At 44.6% G+C, this 22,220-nt stretch overlaps 1 protein-coding gene across 5 annotated transcripts in view; it reads left to right on the top strand.

The window, feature by feature from the left end:
• Positions 1-22,220, top strand: part of GABPB1 (GA binding protein transcription factor subunit beta 1) — a 208,072-nt gene that overhangs the window by 84,814 nt on the left and 101,038 nt on the right. For all 5 annotated transcript variants that reach the window (XR_010179218.1, XM_063925989.1, XM_063925991.1 and 2 more), the window contains exon 2: positions 19,160-19,267. Coding sequence is in view for 4 of the 5 variants with exons in the window: in XM_063925989.1 (XP_063782059.1) it covers positions 19,160-19,267 (108 nt within the window). In the remaining variant the exon portion in view is untranslated. The remainder of the gene's footprint in view (positions 1-19,159; positions 19,268-22,220) is intronic.

Genomic DNA, 22,220 nt, shown 5'->3' with positions numbered 1-22,220 from the left:
TGACCTTAGGTGTGCATGCCCACATAAGGGACATCTATCCCTTCTTTTTGAGAGGGGTACTAAAATCTACATAAACACCAAGCGGTTTAGGATCTTTCTACTAGATATATTTTTATTCCAATCAATATGTCCTATAATCTCTATTTGTGCAAATCTGCAGACATTATCTATCTGATTTAAAATTAATGTATATAAAGGGCCCAAGCATTGATACCTACCATGTCCAATGATCAATTCATCATAGTGTAATCTGGAATGTGATTACCAGTTATGTTCAAAGGATTTTTCCTGAATTTTGATGAATCTGTCATCCTTTTCGTTTCAGTGCAGTTACTTTCTGTTCTTTACAAAAGGTTTCTTTAATGATTCATAAACCTACTTATTAATTTTGATTTTTATAATGGTGTTTTGATGGGTAATTTATTCATCAAACTATTAAGCTATACCTGTGTGTGTGTTTTCGGATGGACATTTGTACTGTTGATTTTCCCAATCCTCTTTGGATCTGAGCTTGAACTGATATCACCATGTCCACCATCTAGAAGTAGTTAATTCTTTTCCCCCTTTTCCCTGAACCTATCTTAAATTCAGGACTAACCATACTTAGAATGGATAATCTTTATCATCTGTAGCAATTTTGACAATAGAACCAGAAATAGTCATTTTAACAGTGAACCAAGTTATAGTAATAATGGGATGGAGAGGTTTCCCATAGGCAATTTCCCTTAATTCTCAATGGATATCAACAATATAAATGTATGATTAAAGGAGGAAACATTCCCCTATATAATATAGATAGAACTCAAGGAGAGCACCAATATGACATAACACAGACCTCAAGTGGTAGAGACGGGTTGTAGAATGCTCCTATAAGTTTGATCACCACTACACGTTTTTTTTACTATTTTTTCACATTTGACACCAATGACGTTTTTCACATCTTTTCCTTGTTTTTGAGCATCCTAGTTAATTACACATAATGTTTTCTACAATTTTATAATGTACAAATCCCCCTTTTCTCTCTTTAAGGATCACGCTTTACTTCATAACAATTAGGGAATGTCAGTCATGCAATCACTTTCCTCGAATCACACCATATACACTTCAGCTTCACTTTCTAAAAACTTTACATTCACTTTTTCATTTTTTCTTTTACTCTTTATTATCATTATTTTTTATTTTTCAGCAAATACATTTTTCTTCATCACACTATTATATAATATTTTTTTTCATTTTATTCACCACAATATTCATCTATATATAAATTTAATATTCTAATATTTTAAACATTATACAAACTCATATATACTAACATTCAATCTGGTATAACACAAGTATTAAGATTGAGTACATTTTAGTTCTATCATACCATATATGCTCGACTTCATTTAAATGCATACGATGTGTTAGTGGGAACGGCTGAATGGGTCTCCTCTCATTCTTTTTTACAGACAGAGGGTAATAAATTTACCATTATAATTACCTTTTATAAAATAATATTAGAAGCTACACATGAGTGAGGAGAAGCTTCATTAAATGTAATCTTTATGGGGCTCCAATGTACTCACACGGGAATGTGAGTATTACGCCAATACTGGTCCGTGATTGGCTTAGACCTATCACGTGACTCGGGACGATTAATTATGCGTTCCACCGGGACTGTAATCAAACGAAGAATGCGGTCCACTGAAATCTAAGACGGTCAGTAGACCATGTGTTGGGGATTAAGATCAGGGATTGGTGGGACGTTCTGTTAAAAATATTCATTCTGTTAAAAATATTCAGGAATGGGCAATCGGGTTTGCCTGGTTAAAGCAATTGCGAAACGTGCACGTCGGTGTTTCAGAGCAGTGCTGACAAGCCCGCTCATACTGATCACAGTGCAGTGCAAAAATACTCGAATGAATTACAATAGAAAAAGGATAGATGAGAGATGGAAGATAATAGCAGGATTTAATGTTATGTAGGGAGTTTACAAATGTTTCAACAGTGTAGCCATTACACAGAACAGTGCAGCCATTACATAGACAGGATATATAGCCAGTGATGAGGACCAATCATTCTCAGATGCTAGATGTGAATAGGTGATTACGGACCACAAGCAGCCTTTAGGACTTGCATCTAAGTACATTCGTGAGGCACTAATCGATCTGTTTTGTCCATTGAATATTAATGAAGTAGTATATTCTACCTGCCAATACTAATTAGTATTTATTTATTAAGATTGAGACACGTGCCAGATGGTTTCAATTTAACCTCTACCTACCAATATCATTAGGGCACGGCATCATATTGATATGGATAAGATTTAATCCAAACATCTGTTGCACATACGGGGCACGGGATGTGCTGATTCTTAATTAACGGCATATACAGACCTGTAGTATCATTCTATTCATTGGTTAGGGCTGTGCAAGTTGCTATAATAAAATCATATGTATCAGACTAACACAGCAATCCGGGGTGCTTCTTTAGCATAAAACCAATAGGTCCACATTGTAAATCTATTACCACTGTTGTTTTCATTAGATACGGAGCTCGCAATTCTTGAAGTTATACATTGGGGTTCCATTAGTTATTTGACACGAGTGCAGGGGCAACTAATAAGCAAAGTGTATATGCATCGCATGGTGAGACAGGTAATTGTCTACAATTTCCACTCATACCTATATGGACTGCAATGGGGGTATATCCCGTTAACCCTTAAATATATTTAATTGCGACCACATTAGGGGGTATTAGATGCGGAGCTCGCATTTCTGAACCTACACATCGGGGTCCCATTAATGGATTGATATAAGCACAGTGGCAATCATCAAGCACAGTTTATACACACATTGGCTGGTGAAGATAGAGAACTGTCTGTAATTTCTCATGCAAACCCGTATGGTTAAAAATTAATCTATTAAGGACTGCAATGGGGATAAACCTTTTTTAACCCTGAATACCAACAATTTCTGGGATATAGCTGCCAACCATATCAGGGGACCGGCAATATAGCCATTACGTTCCCAGACCGCATTTCAGATACAATAGCTATCATAGTACTCACGGGGAATCTGGATGCGGGGAACAGCAGTAGCCGTTTATATTTAAATATCTATAAGCATAAGCGTCTACCTGATATGGGAAGGGGCACATAGGACCCTTTTGCAAAATTGATGTGATATACAATAGTTGAAACAACATATTATTCAGGGACCAATAAAAAGCAGACTTTGATAATTATCTGCGGCCCCATTATACATTGATAATTAAACTATGGTATAACAATGTCAGTAGTCAGTAGCAACTGGTCCAGATAACCACAATACCAGTGGCAGAAATTGCAATAAATAAGGGAATTAAATAAAAGATGGATGTGGGACTATCCCAGTGTGTCCTTTAAGAAAGAAAATATTCATCAATTTATTTTTACATCACTCACTGTTTTGTGACCCTAGATACCTTTTCCTGCCACCTATGTGAGAAGTTCATGCTACCCAACCCTACATACAGTTATTGTGCAATACCCATTGCTCTCTAATTGAAAATTTATGATACAATTAATGAAGCAGAAAATTCAGGCACAGTGAATCAGTTTTTATTTTGTTTACACTATTGAATTTATTCACAAAATTTACACGAATACACACATTTTTTCTTATTTATGTTTCTCAATTGCAAATTTTTTTAAGTCAGTATCAATAAAAGTTAGATTTTAACACGACATGTTTATAATAAAAATAAATGTAAAATCTTTTCTAAATGCGCCAACAAAAGAGACAATCTTTTTCTGTACTGTGTTGTTCTGTAACTTATTGTCTAAGGCAGCAACCCCTATGATGAATGATAATAAAACTTCTTGCAATCATAAAATTTGGGGGATTTTTCAGTAAAAAATTAAAAATATCAGTATCTTTCTAGTGCAGAGGACATCCTTATCCCCCATTTTCCCTACATGTAAAACGCGGGAGTGGCTGGAGAAACGGGGGAGTGGCTGGCCGAACGCAGAGTGTGTTTGTGACGTCAAACCAGGAACTAAACGGGCTGAGTTGATCGCAGTGTAGGAGTAAGTCTCGAGCTACTCAGAAACTGCTAAGAATTTTCTGTTCGCAATTCTGCTAATCTTTCGTTCGCAATTCTGCTATGCTAAGATACACTCCCAGAGGGCGGCGGCCTAGCGTGTGCAATGCTGCTAAAATCTGCTAGCGAGCGAACAACTTGGAATGACCCCCCATGTGCACTTCAGGGGAGGCAGATTTAACATGTGCAGAGAGAGTTAGATTTGGGTGTGGTGTGTTCAATCTGCAATCTAATTTGCAGTGTAAAAATAAAGCAGCCAGTATTTACCCTGCACAGAAATAAAATAACCCACCCAAATCTAACTCTTTCTACACATGTTATATCTGCCTCCCCTGCAGTGCACATGGTTTTGCCCAACTGCTAACAAAAATCCTGCTGCGGTCAACTTGGAATTACCCCCTAAATACCCAGTTTGAAGAACCATGGGTTAATCCTGATAGGAAATTTCAAATCTCTCAGCGGTTGTTATCATCCTTTCTCTGACGTCCTAGTGGATGCTGGGAACTCCGTAAGGACCATGGGGAATAGACGGGCTCCGCAGGAGACTGGGCACTCTAAAAGAAAGATTAGGTACTATCTGGTGTGCCCTGGCTCCTCCCTCTATGCCCCTCCTCCAGACCTCAGTTAGAATCTGTGCCCGGCCAGAGCTGGGTGCTCCTAGTGGGCTCTCCTGAGCTTGCTAGAAAGAAAGTATTTGTTAGGTTTTTTATTTTCAGTGAGATCTGCTGGCAACAGACTCACTGCTACGTGGGACTGAGGGGAGAGAAGCAAACCTACCTGCGTGCAGCTAGCTTGTGCTTCTTAGGCTACTGGACACCATTAGCTCCAGAGGGTTCGAACACAGGGCCTGACCTCGATCGTCCGTTCCCGGAGCCGCGCCGCCGCCCCCCTTGCAGAGCCAGAAGAAGAAGAAGATGAAATCGGCAGCAGAAGACTCCTGTCTTCATTAAGGTAGCGCACAGCACTGCAGCTGTGCGCCATTGCTCCCACAGCACACCACACACTCCGGTCACTGTAGGGTGCAGGGCGCTGGGGGAGGGGGGGGGGGGGGGTGCCCTGGGCAGCAATTATATTACCTTTTGGCTAAATATACACATAATACAGTCAGTTAACTGTATATGTGTAAAAACCCCCGCCATTAAGTTAAAGAAAACGCGGGACAGAAGCCCGCCGCTGAGGGGGCGGGGCCTTCTTCCTCAGCACACCAGCGCCATTTTCCCTTCATAGCTACCTGCAGTATCCAGGTACAAGACGGGTTAAAAAGAGAGGGGGGGCACATAAATTTAGGCGCAAATAGATACAAACAAGCAGCTATTGGGATAATCACTTATTAGCAGTGTAAATCCCTGTGTTATATAGCGCTGTGGTGTGTGCTGGCATACTCTCTCTCTGTCTCCCCAAAGGACTTTGTGGAGTCCTGTCCTCAGTCTGAGCATTCCCTGTGTGTGTGCGGTGTGTCGGTACGGCTGTGTCGACATGTTTGATGAGGAGGGTTACGTGGAGGCGGAGCAGGGGCAGATACATGTGGTGTCGCCCCCGACGGGGCCGACACCTGATTGGATGGATATGTGGAAGGTCTTAACCGACAGTGTCAACTCCTTACATAAAAGGTTCGATGACGCAGCAGCCTTGGGACAGCCGGGGTCTCAGCCCGCGCCTGCCCAGGCGACTCAGAAGCCGTCAGGGGCTCATAAACGCCGGATAGCTCTGATGGTAGACACAGATGTCGACACGGAGTCTGACTCCAGTGTAGATGAGGATGAGACAAATGTACGGTCTACAAAAGCCATCCGATGCATGATTACTGCAATGAAAGATGTATTGCACATTTCTGATATTAACCCGGTTACCACCAAAAGGGGTATTATGTTTGGGGAGAAAAAGCAGCCAGTGACTTTTCCCCCATCTGATGAATTAAATGATTTATGTGAAGAAGCGTGGAGTTCCCCTGATAAGAAACTAGTGATTTCTAAGAGATTACTGATGGCGTACCCTTTCCCGCCAACGGATAGGTTACGTTGGGAAACATCCCCTAGGGTGGACAAGGAGCTAACACGCTTATCTAAAAGGGTGGCACTGCCGTCTCAGGATACGGCCGCCCTAAAGGATCCTGCGGATAGAAAGCAGGAAGCTATCCTTAAGTCTGTGTATACATACTCTGGTACTCTACTGAGACCTGCTATTGCTTCAGCCCGGCTGTGTAGTGCTGCAGCAGCATGGACTGATACCCTGTCAGACAACATTGATTCCCTTGACAGGGATACTATTTTGCTAACCATCGAACATATAAAAGACGTCGTCTTATATATGCGGGATGCACAGAGGGACATTTGCCTGCTGGCATCTAGAATTCATGCAATGTCCATTTCTGCCAGGAGAGTATTATGGACTCGGCAGTGGACAGGTGATGCTGATTCTAAAAAACACATGGAGGTTTTGCCTTATAAGGGGGAGGAATTATTTTGGGACGGTCTCTCGGACCTCGTATCCACAGCAACTGCTGGGAAGTCGACTTTTTTACCTCAGGTTCCCTCACAGCCTAAGAAAGCACCGTATTATCAAATGCAGTCCTTTCGGCCTCAGACTGGCAAGCGGGTCAGAGGAGCATCCTTTCTGGCCAGAGGCAAGGATAGAGGAAAGAAGCTGCACCAGGCAGCCAGTTCCCAGGAACAAAAATCCTCCCCTGCTTCCACTAAGTCCACCGCATGACGTTGGGGCTCCACAGGCGGAGCCAGGTGCGGTGGGGGCGCGTCTCCAAACTTCAGCAACCAGTGGGTTCGCTCACAAGTGGATCTATGGGCTGTACAAATTGTATCTACGGGATACAAGCTGGAGTTCGAGGCGACTCCCCCTCGCCGTTACCTCAAATCAGCCTTGCCAGCTTCTCCCAGGGAAAGGGAGGTAGTACTCGCGGCAATTCACAAGCTGTACCTCCAGCAGGTGATAATCAAGGTCCCCCTCCTTCAACAGGGCAGGGGTTACTATTCCACAATGTTTGTGGTACCGAAACCGGACGGTTCGGTGAGACCCATCCTGAATTTAAAATCCTTGAACACTTATATAAAGAAGTTCAAGTTCAAAATGGAATCGCTCAGGGCGGTTATTGCAAGCCTGGAAGAGGGGGATTTTATGGTGTCGCTGGACATCAAGGATGCTTACTTGCATGTCCCCATTTTCCCACCTCACCAGGAGTACCTCAGGTTTGTGGTACAGAACTGTCATTACCAATTCCAGACGTTGCCGTTTGGTCTCTCCACGGCTCCGAGAATATTTACCAACGTAATGGCCGAAATGATGATACTCCTTCGAAGAAAGGGAGTTATAATTATCCCATACTTGGACGATCTCCTCATAAAGGCGAGGTGCAAAGAGCAGTTGTTGGTCAGCGTAGCACTCTCTCAGGAAGTGTTGCAACAGCATGGCTGGATTCTGAATATCCCAAAGTCGCAGCTGATTCCTACGACGTGTCTGCTTTTCCTGGGAATGATTCTGGACACAGAACAGAAGAAGGTGTTTCTCCCGGAGGAGAAGGCCCAGGAATTGTCATCTCTGGTCAGGGACCTCCTGAAACCAAAACAGGTGTCGGTGCATCACTGCACGCGAGTCCTGGGAAAGATGGTGGCTTCTTACGAAGCAATTCCCTTCGGCAGGTTCCATGCAAGGATCTTTCAGTGGGATCTGTTCGACAAATGGTCCGGATCGCATCTTCAGATGCATCGGTTGATCACCCTGTCCCCAAGGGCCAGGGTGTCTCTGCTGTGGTGGCTGCAGAGTGCTCATCTTCTCGAGGGACGCAGGTTCGGCATACAGGACTGGATCCTGGTGACCACGGATGCAAGCCTCTGAGGTTGGGGGGCAGTCACTCAGGGAAGAAACTTCCAAGGACAGTGGTCAAGTCTGGAGACTTCTCTACACATAAATATATTGGAACTAAGGGCCATCTACTACGCCCTGAGTCAAGCAGAGCCCCTGCTTCAAAACCAATCTGTACTGATTGAGTCAGACAACATCACGGCGGTCGCCTATGTAAACCGCCAGGGCGGCACAAGAAGCAGGATGGCAATGACAGAAGCCACAAGGATTCTTCGATGGGCGGAGAATCACGTGCTAGCACTGTCAGCAGTGTTCATTCCGGGAGTGGACAACTGGGAAGCAGACTTCCTCAGCAGGCACGACCTCCACCCGGGAGAGTGGGGACTTCATCAAGAAGTCTTCACACAGTTTGTAAATTGTTGGGAACTGCCACAGGTGGACATGATGGCGTCCCGCCTCAACAAAAAGCTAAAAAAATATTGCGCCAGGTCACGGGACCCTCAGGCGATAGCTGTGGACGCACTAGTGACACCGTGGGTGTACCAGTCGGTTTATGTGTTCCCTCCTCTTCCTCTCATACCCAAGGTACTGAGGATAGTAAGAAAGAGAGGAGTAAGAACTATACTCATCGTTCCGGATTGGCCAAGAAGAACTTGGTACCCAGAACTACAAGAAATGATCTCAGAGGACCCATGGCCTCTGCCTCTCAGACAGGACCTGTTACAGCAGGGGCCCTGTCTGTTCCAAGACTTACCGCGGCTGCGTTTGACGGCATGGCGGTTGAACGCCGGATCCTAGCGGAAAAGGGCATTCCGGATGAAGTTATTCCCACGCTGATAAAGGCTAGGAAAGACGTGACAGCAAAACATTATCACCGTATTGTCACGATCCGGGTATCTGGACGCCATTTCTTACCCATCAGATGCCTCCTAAGGCTGGCTCAGCGCTCCAGGACCGGATCCCATCTGTTATCCTGATGTGTACATTCCTGTATCCTCTCCTGTCACTCTGGGACGCTGTCACAGTAAACGCCATATTACACCTGGCATGGCGTCTCCCGCGGCCTCCGCCGCCGTCCCTGAACTTCTGCATGCAGAGTGTCTGAGTGGCGATTACGTCAGCCGCGGCCTCCGCTGTGTCCGCGTGGTTGGATGTGCATCTGTCAGCCTGGCGCCTCCTGTCTCCGGTGGCCGGCGCCGCCATTACTGTTTTCATTACCACATGGATTACAAACCAAACTTCCCTCCAAGTGTCTGCATGGGCGCAGCCATCTTGGATTCTGTCAGCTGATCATTTCCACCAATCTGTTCTCAGTATTGATAATCTGCATAATTGCCTAGCCAATCCCTTCCTTGCTGCAGGTATAAATACACTGTGCCTGAGCAAGGAAGGCGTCAGTGCTTTGGTTGTCAAACCTAGTTCCTGTTTGTCTCTCTCCTGTGATTGTCTTCCAGGTTCCAGCTCCTGTCTCAAGACTTCCACCATAGAGACCCGCACCAGCATTCCACCTGCGGTGTAGCCTGACTCTCCAATCCATTGTGGATTCATCTGTTTCCAGCTACAACATTACCTGCTTCCAGCTCAGCTTCCAGCAGAGTACAGCTTCCCTTAAAGGGCCGGTGTCCTTTCTACACTTTACCACTCTCCACCGGTATTATTATTTCTCCGCTCTCAAGTTCTACATTTCAGTTCATATTTCATCGCTCCCAAGTTCATTTATTATTTAACTGGTTCCAGCCAGTATCCACTCCGTGCTAACAACAGTCTGGTTCCAGCCAGTATCCACAGCAGCTGTTTTACCTTCAGCAACCCAGCTTTTCCTGGAACACCAGCTGGCACAATCCTGGGTTATCTCCATTGCTACAGTCGGGCCTGGTAAGGACTTTCCATCTAGAAGATCATAAGAACTATCTCACACTACCAGTGCCCTGTGGCTCCTGCCATCCTGTAGTACCCAGGAACTGTATTTATTATTTGCTGACTTTTACGTTTTCTTTTACTGCTGCTGTGTTGCGGAGTTGTCATAATAAACATCATTGACTTTTATCCAAGTTGTCGTGGTCACGCCTTCGGGCAGTTATTATTCATGTTACTTACATGTCCAGGGGTCTGATACAACCTCCCAGGTTCCGGTACATCTCAGCCCCTACAACTGAGGCTGCCTCCCGTCAGCTCAGGCCCTCAGTTGTGACACGTATATGGCGAAAATATGTTGCTTGGTGTGAGGCCAGGAAGGCCCCTACAGAGGAATTCCAGCTGGGTCGATTCCTGCACTTCCTACAGTCAGGAGTGACTATGGGCCTAAAATTAGGATCCATAAAGGTCCAGATTTCGGCCCTATCTATTTTCTTTCAAAAAGAACTGGCTTCACTGCCTGAAGTTCAGACGTTTGTTAAGGGAGTGCTGCATATTCAGCCCCCTTTTGTGCCTCCAGTGGCACCTTGGGATCTTAACGTTGTGTTGGATTTCCTGAAATCACACTGGTTTGAGCCACTTAAGACCGTGGAGCTAAAGTATCTCACGTGGAAGGTGGTCATGCTGTTGGCCTTGGCTTCGGCTAGGCGTGTGTCAGAATTGGCGGCTTTGTCATGTAAAAGCCTGTATCTGATCTTCCATATGGACAGGGCAGAATTGAGGACTCGTCCCCAATTTCTCCCAAAGGTGGTATCAGCGTTTCATTTGAACCAACCTATTGTGGTGCCTGCGGCTACTCGGGACTTGGAGGCTTCCAAGTTGCTGGACGTAGTCAGGGCTTTGAAAATCTATGTAGCCAGGACGGCTGGAGTCAGGAAAACTGACTCGCTGTTTATCCTGCATGCACCCAACAAACTGGGTGCTCCGGCTTCAAAGCAGACTATTGCGCGCTGGATCTGTAACACGATTCAGCAAGCTCATTCTGCGGCAGGGTTACCGCATCCTAAATCAGTAAAAGCCCATTCCACAAGGAAGATGGGCTCTTCTTGGGCGGCTGCCCGAGGGGTCTCGGCTTTACAGCTTTGCCGAGCTGCTACTTGGTCGGGTTCAAACACATTTGCTAAGTTCTACAAGTTTGATACCCTGGCTGAGGAGGACCTTGCTTTTGCTCATTCGGTGCTGCAGAGTCATCCGCACTCTCCCGCCCGTTTGGGAGCTTTGGTATAATCCCCATGGTCCTTACGGAGTTCCCAGCATCCACTAGGACGTCAGAGAAAATAAAAATTTACTCACCTGTAATTCTATTTCTCGTAGTCCGTAGTGGATGCTGGGCGCCCGTCCCAAGTGCGGACTCTCTGCAATACATGTATATAGTTATTGCTTAACTAAAGGGTTATTGTTATGAGCCATCTGTTACTGAGGCTCAGTTGTTGTACATACTGTTAACTGGGTATGGTTATCACAAGTTGTACAGTGTGATTGGTGTGGCTGGTATGAGTCTTACCCTGGATTCCAAATCCTTTCCTTGTTGTGTCAGCTCTTCCGGGCACAGTTTCCTTAACTGAGGTCTGGAGGAGGGGCATAGAGGGAGGAGCCAGTGCACACCAGATAGTACCTAATCTCTCTTTTAGAGTGCCCAGTCTCCTGCGGAGCCCGTCTATTCCCCATGGTCCTTACGGAGTTCCCAGCATCCACTACGGACTACGAGAAATAGAATTACCGGTGAGTAAATTCATATTTTCCTTTTCCTCCCGAGGATAGGAAAAAATGGGGAAATCCACCAATAGTGAATGCATCAGTATCCAGGCTTTCATGGAAAATTGTATTGCCTGTCCTGGGTGCAGCCTCCCTGAAAGACACGGCTGACCGCAAGATTGAGACTACGCTCAAAGCTATAGCATGTGAGTGGATTACGCGAGCCATTGCTAAATGGTCGGGTAACCTAATTGAGGGGTTAGATACTAGTGATGAGCGGATTCGGTTTTACTCGGTTTTACTCGGTTCTCAAAACGGCATCTTATTGGCTCACGGATGTCACGTGTTTTGGATAGCCAATAAGATGCCGTTTTGAGAACCGAGTAAAACCGAGTAAAACCGAACCTCGCTCATCACTATTAGATACCTTACCTCAAGGGGAGATTGTTTTGCTGCTGTAACATATACAGGACTCTGCGAACTTTATGGTGGAAGCCATAAAAGAAATAGGCTTGCTTAATGCACGCACTACAGCTATGGCAGTCTCCGCACGCAGGGGTCTATGGCTACGCCAGTGGACAGGTGATACGGACTCCAGAAAAGGCGTGGAAGGCCTACCTTTCACAGGCGAGGCCTTATTTGGAGATGAACTAGACAAATGGATCTCCAAAGCTACTGCGGGTAAGTCCACATACCTTTCTTCTGCAGCTCCTCCAACTATGAAGGCCTACTCAGATCCCAATTTATAGTCCTTTTGGACTGCCAAGTTTAGGGGCATGCCCAGAGGTTCTTCTACCACCACCAGAGGCGCTAAACCACGCAAACCAGCAACTGCCGGTTCACAGGAACAGGGCTCAAGCTCTGCTTCCTCAAAACCTTCAGCATGACTGTGGACCGAGATGCCTGGTAGACTGGCAGGTGGGAGCCCGGATAAAGTTCTTCAGTCACATCTGGACAACATTGTGCCAGAATCCCTGGGTCATAGATCTTATTTCCCAGGGCTACAGACTGGAGTTCCAGGAGCTCCCACCTCACAGATTCTTCAAATCAAGCTTACCAGTTTCTATAACTTTACAGAATGCCATTCAAAAACTGGTACAGACCCAGGTCATTGTTCCAGTTCCATCTCATCTGCAAAACAAGGGGTACTATTCCAACTTGTTTGTAGTACCGAAACTGGACGGTTCGGTGAGGCCGGTTCTGAACCTCAAGTCGTTGAACCCGTGCTAACAAGTGTTCAAATTCAAGATGGAGTCTCTGCGAGCGGTGATCTCAGGTCTTGAGGAGGGGAAATTCCTAGTGTCTCTGGATATCAAGGATGCATAACTTCACATTCCGATCTGGCCACCTCATCAGGCTTATCTATGATTTGCACTGCAGGACTGTCACTACTAGTTCCAGGCCCTGCCATTTGGTCTCCCCACGGCACCGAGAGTGTTCACCACAGTGATGGCAGAGATGATGTTTCTACACCGCAAACAGGCAGTGAACATAATTCCGTACCTGGACGATCTTCTTCAGATAAAGGCATAGTCCAGGAAACGGTTGTTGGACAGCATTGGCCTCTCAACCAGGCTACTCCTGGATCACGGGTGGATTCTGAACTTACCAAAATCTCATGTGGAACTGACACAGAGGCTTCCTTTCCCGGGAACGATACTGGATATAGAGTCTCAGAGAGTGGTCCTTCCCTTGGAAAAGGCTATGGTACTCCAGTCGATGGTTCGGGCTGTCCTGAAGCCAACCCGGATCTCGGTGCATCTGTGCATCCGCCTTCTGGGGAAAATGGTGGCCTCTTACGAGGCGCTTCAGTACAGAAGGTTTCATGCGAGGCCCCTCCAGCTAGATCTATTGGACAAATGGTCCGGATTTCATCTTCACATGCACCAGAGGATCCGTCTGTCGCCTAGAGCCAGGATCTTCCTTCTGTGGTGGCTACAGACTTCTCACCTCATCGAGGGTCAGAGGTCCGGTTTTTAGAATTGGATTCTGCTAACCACGGACACAAGCCTCAGAGGTTGGGGAGCAATCACCCAGGGGGTGCAGTTTCAGGAAAGATGGTCAAGTCAGGAAGTCGTCCTTCCAATAAACATCCTGGAACTCAGGGCTATCTACAATGCCCTTCTGCAGGCCTTATCTCTACTTGGGAATCAGGCCATTCAAGTCCAGTCAGACAATGTGACGGTGGTAAAGTACATAAACCGACAGGGCGGAACAAAAAGCAGAGCAGCAATGTCAGAGGTATCAAGAATTCTCCTATGGGCAGAGAAAAACGCTGTGGCCTTGTCGGCGATCTTCATTCCGGGAGAAGACAACTGAGAAGCAGACTTCCTCAGCAGACACGACCTGCACCCGGGGGATTGGGGCCTTCACCCGGAGGTTTTCCAGTGGTCGACACGTCGGTGGGGATATCCACAAATCGACATGATGGCCTCTCGACTCAACAAGAAGCTCAAGCGGTATTGTTCCAGGTCGAGGGACCCACAAGCAGTGGCGGTAGACGCTCTGACAACTCCGTGGGCCTTCCAACTGGTGTATGTGTTTTCTCCACTTCCTCTGATCCCAAGAATTCTGAAAAAATAAAAAGGGAAAAGGTTCAAGCAATCCTCATTGCTCCGGACTGGCCACGAAGGACCTGGTATGCGGATCTTCTCGAAATGCTGCTCGAAGATCCGTGGCCTCTACCTCTGTGTGAGGATCTTCTGCAACAGGGCCTGTTCGTCTATCAAGACTTACTGCGGCTACATTTAACGGCATGGATGTTGAATGGCTGATTCTAGCCAGGAGAGGGATTACTGACAAGGTCATCCCGACTATGATCCAAGCCAGGAAGGGGGTAACGTCTAAACATTACCACCGTACCTGGAGTAAATATGTCTAGGCTCCATAAAAGTCCAGATTTCGGCGTGGTCTATTTTTTTTCTTTCAGAAACAATTGGCTTCTCTCCCTGAAGTCCAGACGTTCTTGAAAGGTGTTCTGCACATCCAACCTCCCTTTGTGCCTCCCACGGCACCTTGGGATCTCAATTTGGTGCTGCAGTTCCTGCAATCGGACTGGTTTGAACCGTTACAGTGGTTGTGGTTTCAGTTGGTACGAACACCTCTTCTACTTCAAAGTCTTTGGATGTTGTGAGGGCTTTGAAGGTGTATGTAAAGAGAACTGCTCGTCACAGGAAATCGGACTCGCTGTTCGTTCTCTATGATCCCAATAAAATTGGATGTCCTGCTTCAAAGCAGTCAATTGCACACTGGATCAGGCTCGCTATCCAGCATGCTTATTCCACGGCAGGCTTGCTGGTTCCAAAATCTGTACAGGCCCACTCTACTAGGTCGGTGGGTTCTACTTGGGCGGCTGCCTGGGGTGTCTCAGGTCTTCAGCTCTGCTGAACAGCTACGTTTGCAAAGTTCTACAAATTCGATACTTTGGCTTCTGAGGACCTTCAGTTTGGTCAATCAGTCCTGCAGGAACCTCAGCACTCTCCCACCCGGTTTGGGAGCTTTGGTACTTTCCCATGGTACTAAATGGATTCCCAGTATCCCTTATGACGTAAGAGAAAATAGGATTTTAATTACCTACCGGTAAATCCTTTTATCGTAGTCCGTAGGAGATACTGTGGGCCCGCCCGGTGCTTCGTTCTTCCTGCACTGTTACTTGGTTACGTATTCTGGTTTGTTCAGCTGTTGCTGTTCCTGTTTCAAGTTTGGTTAGCATGGCTTTCCTCTTGTTCTGTGTGTGCTGGTTCGTAATCTCACCACTTTCCCTATCTATCCTTCTCAAAGTATTTCCGTCTCCTCGGTCTCAGTTTCCTAGACTGAGTTTGCTAGGAGGGGCATAGAGGGAGGAGCCAGCTCACACAATCAATTTCTTAAAGTGCCCATGGCTCCTAGTGGACCCGTCTATACCCCATGGTACTAAATGGATTCCCGGTATCCCCTACGCACGAGAAAAGGATTTACCAGTAGGTAAAGAAAATCCTATTAGTATTTTTTTAAAATGTCATGTTGACCCTTTCATGTGTCGATCTGTCCTGTGTCAACTATTAACGTGTCAACCCTTTTCCTGGGTCGATCATGTCAATTTTCGACCAATAGTGGTCGACCTATTGACCTACCATCTGGATACTGGGCACAGATAGCCTCTTCCCAAAATGGAGCTGTGTCGCCTCTGATGTGGGGGAGTGCCAAGGCTAGGATCTAAGACATGGGTATTCAACCTGCGGCCCTCCAGGGGAGAATGCAGTTAGGCAGAGGGACCTTCCGGTCCCTCTGAGAACAGCAGCGGAGGGAAGTTTCTCTTCCCTGTCGCTGCTAACACTGTTTATCTGACTGGTCGCATCCTGTGCAACCAGGTCAGATAAAACACTTCCTGATGCGACAGTGCCAGGCAAGAGGTTAATAGGGATCTTCACCCCCGTATGTGGATGCCATTACATGTAGTGCACCTTGAACTAAGTACATTTTTCTTCCTCAGCCACGATTTAGTTGCTTGTTTACCAAAGTTTTTTGTGGGTCTCATCAAAAGTTGTTTTAAATTCATCCCTCGTTTTGAATGCCACTAAAGGGCGATGACATAATCGCTGCAGATTTTTATCCTTGCTCACTATTGGCCAATGTTTTTAACCAATTTGTCAAAGGTCATTGCTCTAGTGTTAAATTGAGTAGTAATTACCAATTACCAATGAGCTTTTAAACTCTTCACAGCAGTATCTTTAGAACCCTGATAAAACAGACGTTCTGATGATAAGTCACAGGACAAGACTACAGCATAGCCAACTGACAGGTCTTCTGCTTTTGGGCTCAGCATTACAAAACACTGATCATGTGCGGAATCTTGGTTTTGTCCGGTATAGTGGCCTGACACTTAATCATCAGGTGTCGGCCACAATCAAATACTCATTCTTTCATCTGAGGAACATAACCAGATTCAAGTACTTAATTCCCTCAGAAGACCTGCCTAAAGTCATACATGCATTTGTATCATCTATTACTGTAATGCCCTCTACCTTGGTCTTCCAGCAACAAAAGTATTGTACCGCTTGCAGATGGTACAAAATGCAGGTGCCAGGCTATTCACCAACCAGCCCTGTTCCGGCCACACAACACCGATTCTCTAGTCCTTCATTGGCTGCCTGTAAAATGGTGAATCGTTTTCAAGATTGGCTTACTGTACTCCCTTTCAAAACCTTACTTGACCAGGGCTCAAGGTACTTGAAGCAGCTTCTGATAAATTACTGTCTCACTTGATTACTATGATCTGTAGATGAAGGACTACCAACAGTACCTAGACTCTCCCTGAGTTCATCTGGGGCTTGAGCTTTCAACTTTGTGGCTCCAACTCTATGGAACTCACCTGCATAGTGCGAGAAGCCCCCACTCTCTAGAATCCCTCAAAAATAGACTGAAGCATTTCACTAATATCTACTGTTAAGCTTGTCTTGTATTTTGAGCTGCTGTAAAGAGAATTGTAAAGCACATTGAGTCCCATTAGGAGAAAAGTGCTATATAAATATCATATATATATATATATATATATATATAAAACACTCTCTCTGCGCTAATTGGATGTAACTATATCTTTGGATAAAGCACAAGATATTGGATATAGGCTGCCTGGTTCAACTAAGTCCCCTGTTAGAAGGGACTAGGAATAGGAATATGCAACAATAGAAGAACTTGCGCCAAGGGGTCGTATCAACTCCCACTTTTAAACCTTAACTAGTTAAAACCTATTTTAAAGCACAGTAATAACATGTTCCATCATAAAACATTTATTAAAAACCCATTCAAAACTAATACAGAAGAGACGTATTATTCCACAGTGAAAGATGTATAATTCTCAGTGTTGAATACAAATGCAAGTGGATCACAACAGTCTTCTCCTTCTCCTTAAAGTTGGTTCGGAGATAACGCCACAACATAGACAACCCAACGCGTTTCATCTTATACAAAAGACTTCTTCAGGGTTACATCTATAATTGTAGAAGATCTTATCAGAACTTAATACAATATTTTTAATAACATATAAGGAACACATCATTACAAAAAACTTCCAATACGACAGAGCAGACAGAGAAAGGTCAAAAAAGGAGAAAAAAAGGAATTACATCTCGGGTCATACCTCAAGTAACTGGAACATATAGTAAAATACGAGAAAACTCGTTCATACGTGCAAGATAAAAATTCCAATATATCACCAAGGCTTTCTGATAAGCAACCAGTGTGGCCTATTTGAGAAATATTAACCTCGTCACAACTTATTTAATAACATTATTATGTATAAAGTGGACAAAAATAAGAATATGAAACGTGTCACCTCACATACCTCGTGGTAAGACAACTTGAATAAAAGAAATTCGGAAACTCAGGTACTGAAAGGTCACATAGATAGGAGACCTAATAAATTCATATCAGGGCGAATTAGTAAATGCATATTATTAAATAATTAATCAATAATATTAGCACTAATTATGAATGATTAATGCGTCTTACATGAGGCCTTATTAAACTAAAAAAGTTTGAAAAGAAGGGGGGGGGGGGGGGAGGAGGAGGCCTCTCCTTTTAAACAAAACACATATCCAGGGTATTTGGACCAAATAGAGTTATTAGTTAAAATTGCCCTTTTTCAGGCTATCAAATCTTTGATAAATCAGACTACAACATGCACTAGAATATAATGAAGCAATAATTGTAAGTGCCGGTCTATAAAACCAGACCCTAAAATATATATATATATATATATATATATATATATAGGGAATATGTACTAAGCTTTGGAGAGATATAAAGTACCAGCAAATCAGCTCCTAACTGTCATGTTACAGGCTCTGTTTGAAATATGACAGGAGCTGGTTTATTGGTACTTTCTCCACTTTATATTTCTCCAAGGTTAGTGCATTGCAGATCTGTATCACCAGAAGATTATTTTTTAGGAGAACTGACAATTTTTGGTTCACTGTGATGCTTTGAAAAGTGGCTGGCCAGCCTGAAAATAGAAAATAACTAGATTGGTCACGCTGCAGGTCCAACATACTTACCTTGTTGCATGAATCAGATATCAGGTTTATTTGTATGCTTGCTTTAAATGATTTTCTCTGAATCCATTAGGGGACACTGTTCGCCCTTAATGATTACACTGTTGCTTTTTCTTGTTTTTTTCTGGTTATAAGATTAGCTTTTTTTTTTTTTTCCAGAGATGTGTTTTGACCCCACTCTCTCACCTGTTCAGTTTCTCTTATTCTGTCCTCTGTGGCTTTGTTAGAAAACGTGAGTTGCCTGCAGGATAGAGGGACAGAGTAGGGAGTAGCAGGGCTTTGTACAGATTTTTTTTTAAAGTGACTGTGTCAAATTTAGAGCTTCAATAACGCGCCAGTTATATTTCTCTATGTCCAGATATATTCAGCAAATATATCAAATGTAGGGGTTTTTTTTTTGGGGGGGGGGGGGAACGAAAATGGCAAATTGTTTTAATTCAGCACATGAACAAACTACTACACTGCAGGCTTCAGTAGCACGTTATTTACATTCTCCATGGAGGCACTCTAAAAGAAAGGTACACTGATTTTGCTTGAGGAGGCTCTGGAAAGTTTAATACAAATGTCACTGAAAATTGTACAAGTCCGTTTAATGAATCACTTGAGATACTATTATATATTTTTTGTTTTATATTGTTTAGATGTCCTTAGTAGATTTGGGAAAGAAGCTTTTAGAGGCTGCTCGAGCTGGTCAAGATGATGAAGTCCGCATTTTAATGGCAAATGGAGCACCTTTTACAACAGACTGGGTAATTTTTGTTGGTGTGTGTGTGTGTATTTATGATGTTACAATTACATTAACAAACTCCTCTGATGCATTCACAAACAATGGTAAGCATGATATTTTACACTTCATACTTGACATTACTGCGTCACGGGTGTACTAGGGTATGCTGGTGGCCGGGCTCACGGCGACCAGCATACCGGCTTCTGAATCCAGACCGCCGGCATACCGACAGCTGGGCGAGCGCAAATGAGCCCCTTGCGGGCTCGCTGCATGCGCCACGCTATCTATTCTCCCTCCAGGGGGGTCGTGGACCCCCAAGAGGGAGAAAAGGTGTCGGTATGCCGGCTGTCGGGATTCCGGCGCCGGTATACTGTGCGCCGGGATCCCGACAGCCGGCAAACTGAAGACCACCCCGCGTCACATTTACTAATTGTGCTTTAAGAAAGGGCAATTTTGGAGTTTATCTTCATCTACAAGATTTATTATTGTATGCTACTGTCAAGCAAATTGGGAGTGCCTTAGCAAGCTTGCAGAGGATAATTTAGAGTTGCACACCAGTCCATTTTACGTAGAGATCTCATCAGTCGTGCGCACTCAGTTGCTCTCTATTGACCCTGAATGGACGTAACTGGGTGTCAGTCTCTGCACATTAAGCGAGGGTGTGGTGATGGAATTGCAGGCTATGCAAACTTGCGTGTAGTCACAGATCCATCTGTTTCATCTGGATCTCTTGCACAGTGATAGAGATGGTAGTGATATTGGCTACAAGCGGATAGATAGGGGCGGCGTGGCCACATAGCTGCAGCCAACTCTCACTACAGGTAAAGATCCACATTTATTTCTGTGCACACAATCCAGCCGCACCTACTCAGTCTAAAAATGCCCACATGGATGAGGTGTACGTCTCCCAAGAATAAATATATAAACTGAAGTTTTTACAAATGTTATTGCCTTAAAATCAATCAAAAGCACATGACAAAATAGATACTTTTTGAATAACAATTATTACACTTTTATCCATGCAAACTATATTTTACTGTGATCAGATTTTTATGATTTTAATATAGCAAAGGATCCTGTTGAACCTAATTAAAACTATCCAAAACAGAAAATGAAAAGCGGGTATTTTGATAGTCATAGAATCTAGAGATGTGCGGCGGGCACTTTTCGTGTTTTTGTTCTGGTTCCATGCTCGTGTTTTGGATCTGGATTGGTTTTGCCAAAACCACCCTTTCGTGTTTTGGTTTTGGATCTGGATGATATTTGAAAAAAACATAAAAACAGCTAAAATCACATAATTTGGGGGTAATTTTGATCCTACGGTATTAGTAACCTCAATAACATTCATTTCCACTAATTTCCAGTCTATTCTGAACACCTCACAATATTGTTTTTAAGTCAAAAGGTAGCACCGAGGTGGCTAGATGACTAAGCTAAGCAACACAAGTGTGCGGCACATACACCTGGCCCATCTAGGAGTGGCACTGCAATGGCAGACAGGATGGCACTTAAAAAAACTAGGCCCCAAACAGCACATCATGCAAAGAAGAAAAAGAGGTGCAATGAGGTAGCTTTATGGCTAAGCTAAGCGACAAAAGTGTGCGGCACAAACCACACACACACGGCAAAGCCTGTAAAATTAATTATTTGGATAATAATAACCCTTTTATTTGGAGCTATTATAATAATAAGCAGCACAGGCGAGTGTACCCCTACACCACACAGGGCAAACCCTGTAAAATGTGTTAGGATAGTAATATAAGTAATGTATATAACCCTTTTATTTGGAGTAAATAATATACAGCACATGACACCTCTACTGGACTTATGGCAGCACAAGACACCACCACTGGACTGATGCAGCACAAGACAGCACCACTGGACTTATACGGCAGTACCCCGGGAGCTGTACGGCACTGTCAGACAGGTTGGCACTTTAAAAAAACTAGTCCTCAAACAGCAAGATGCAAAGAAGAAAAAGAGGTGCAAGATGGAATTGTTGTATAAACAGGACATGCACACTTTAACAAACCAATCATTTCAGCGACAGGGTCTGCCACACGACTGTGGCTGAAATGACTGGTTTGTTTGGGCCCCCACCAAAAAAGAAGCAATTAATCTCTCCTTGCACAAACTGGCTCTACAGAGGCAAGATGTCAACCCCATCCTCCGATTCCTCACCCCTTTCAGTGTGTACATCCTCCTCCTCACAGACTATTACTTTATCCCCACTGGAATCCACCATCACAGGTCCCTGTGTACTTTCTGGAGGCAATTGCTGGTAAAGTTTTTCCCGAAGGAATTTATAATTCATTTTGCTGAACATCATCTTCTCCACATTTTGTGGAAGTAACCTCCTACGCCGATCGCTGACAAGGTTACCGGCTGCACTAAACAATCTTTCAAATTGCCTCTTTTTCCTGCCAGTATACATACGGACTGTCTGACATGCCTACTTGGATGCTGTCACTCATATAATCCTCCACCATTCTTTCAATGGTGACAGAATCATATGCAGTGACAGTAGACATGTCAGTAATCGTTGGCAGGTCCTTCAGTCCGGACCAGATGTCAGCACTCGCTCCTGACTGCCCTGCATCACCACCAGCGGGTGGGATAGGAAATCGTATTTTCTCTAACGTCCTAAGTGGATGCTGGGGACTCCGTAAGGACCATGGGGAATAGCGGCTGGGCACATCTAAAGAAAGCTTTAGGATTATCTGGTGTGCACTGGCTCCTCCCCCTATGACCCTCCTCCAAGCCTCAGTTAGATCTTTGTGCCCGAACGAGAAGGGTGCACACTAGGGGCTCTCCTGAGCTTCTTAGTGAAAGTTTTAGTTTAGGTTTTTTATTTTCAGTGAGACCTGCTGGCAACAGGCTCACTGCATCGAGGGACTAAGGGGAGAAGAAGCGAACTCACCTGCGTGCAGAGTGGATTGGACTTCTTGGCTACTGGACATTAGCTCCAGAGGGAC

Source organism: Pseudophryne corroboree, chromosome 6 (genome assembly GCF_028390025.1).
Source record: "Pseudophryne corroboree isolate aPseCor3 chromosome 6, aPseCor3.hap2, whole genome shotgun sequence".
Lineage (NCBI taxonomy): Eukaryota > Metazoa > Chordata > Amphibia > Anura > Myobatrachidae > Pseudophryne > Pseudophryne corroboree.
Note: the sequence above shows the minus strand (reverse complement) of the source record. Positions and strands in the feature narration are given on the sequence as shown.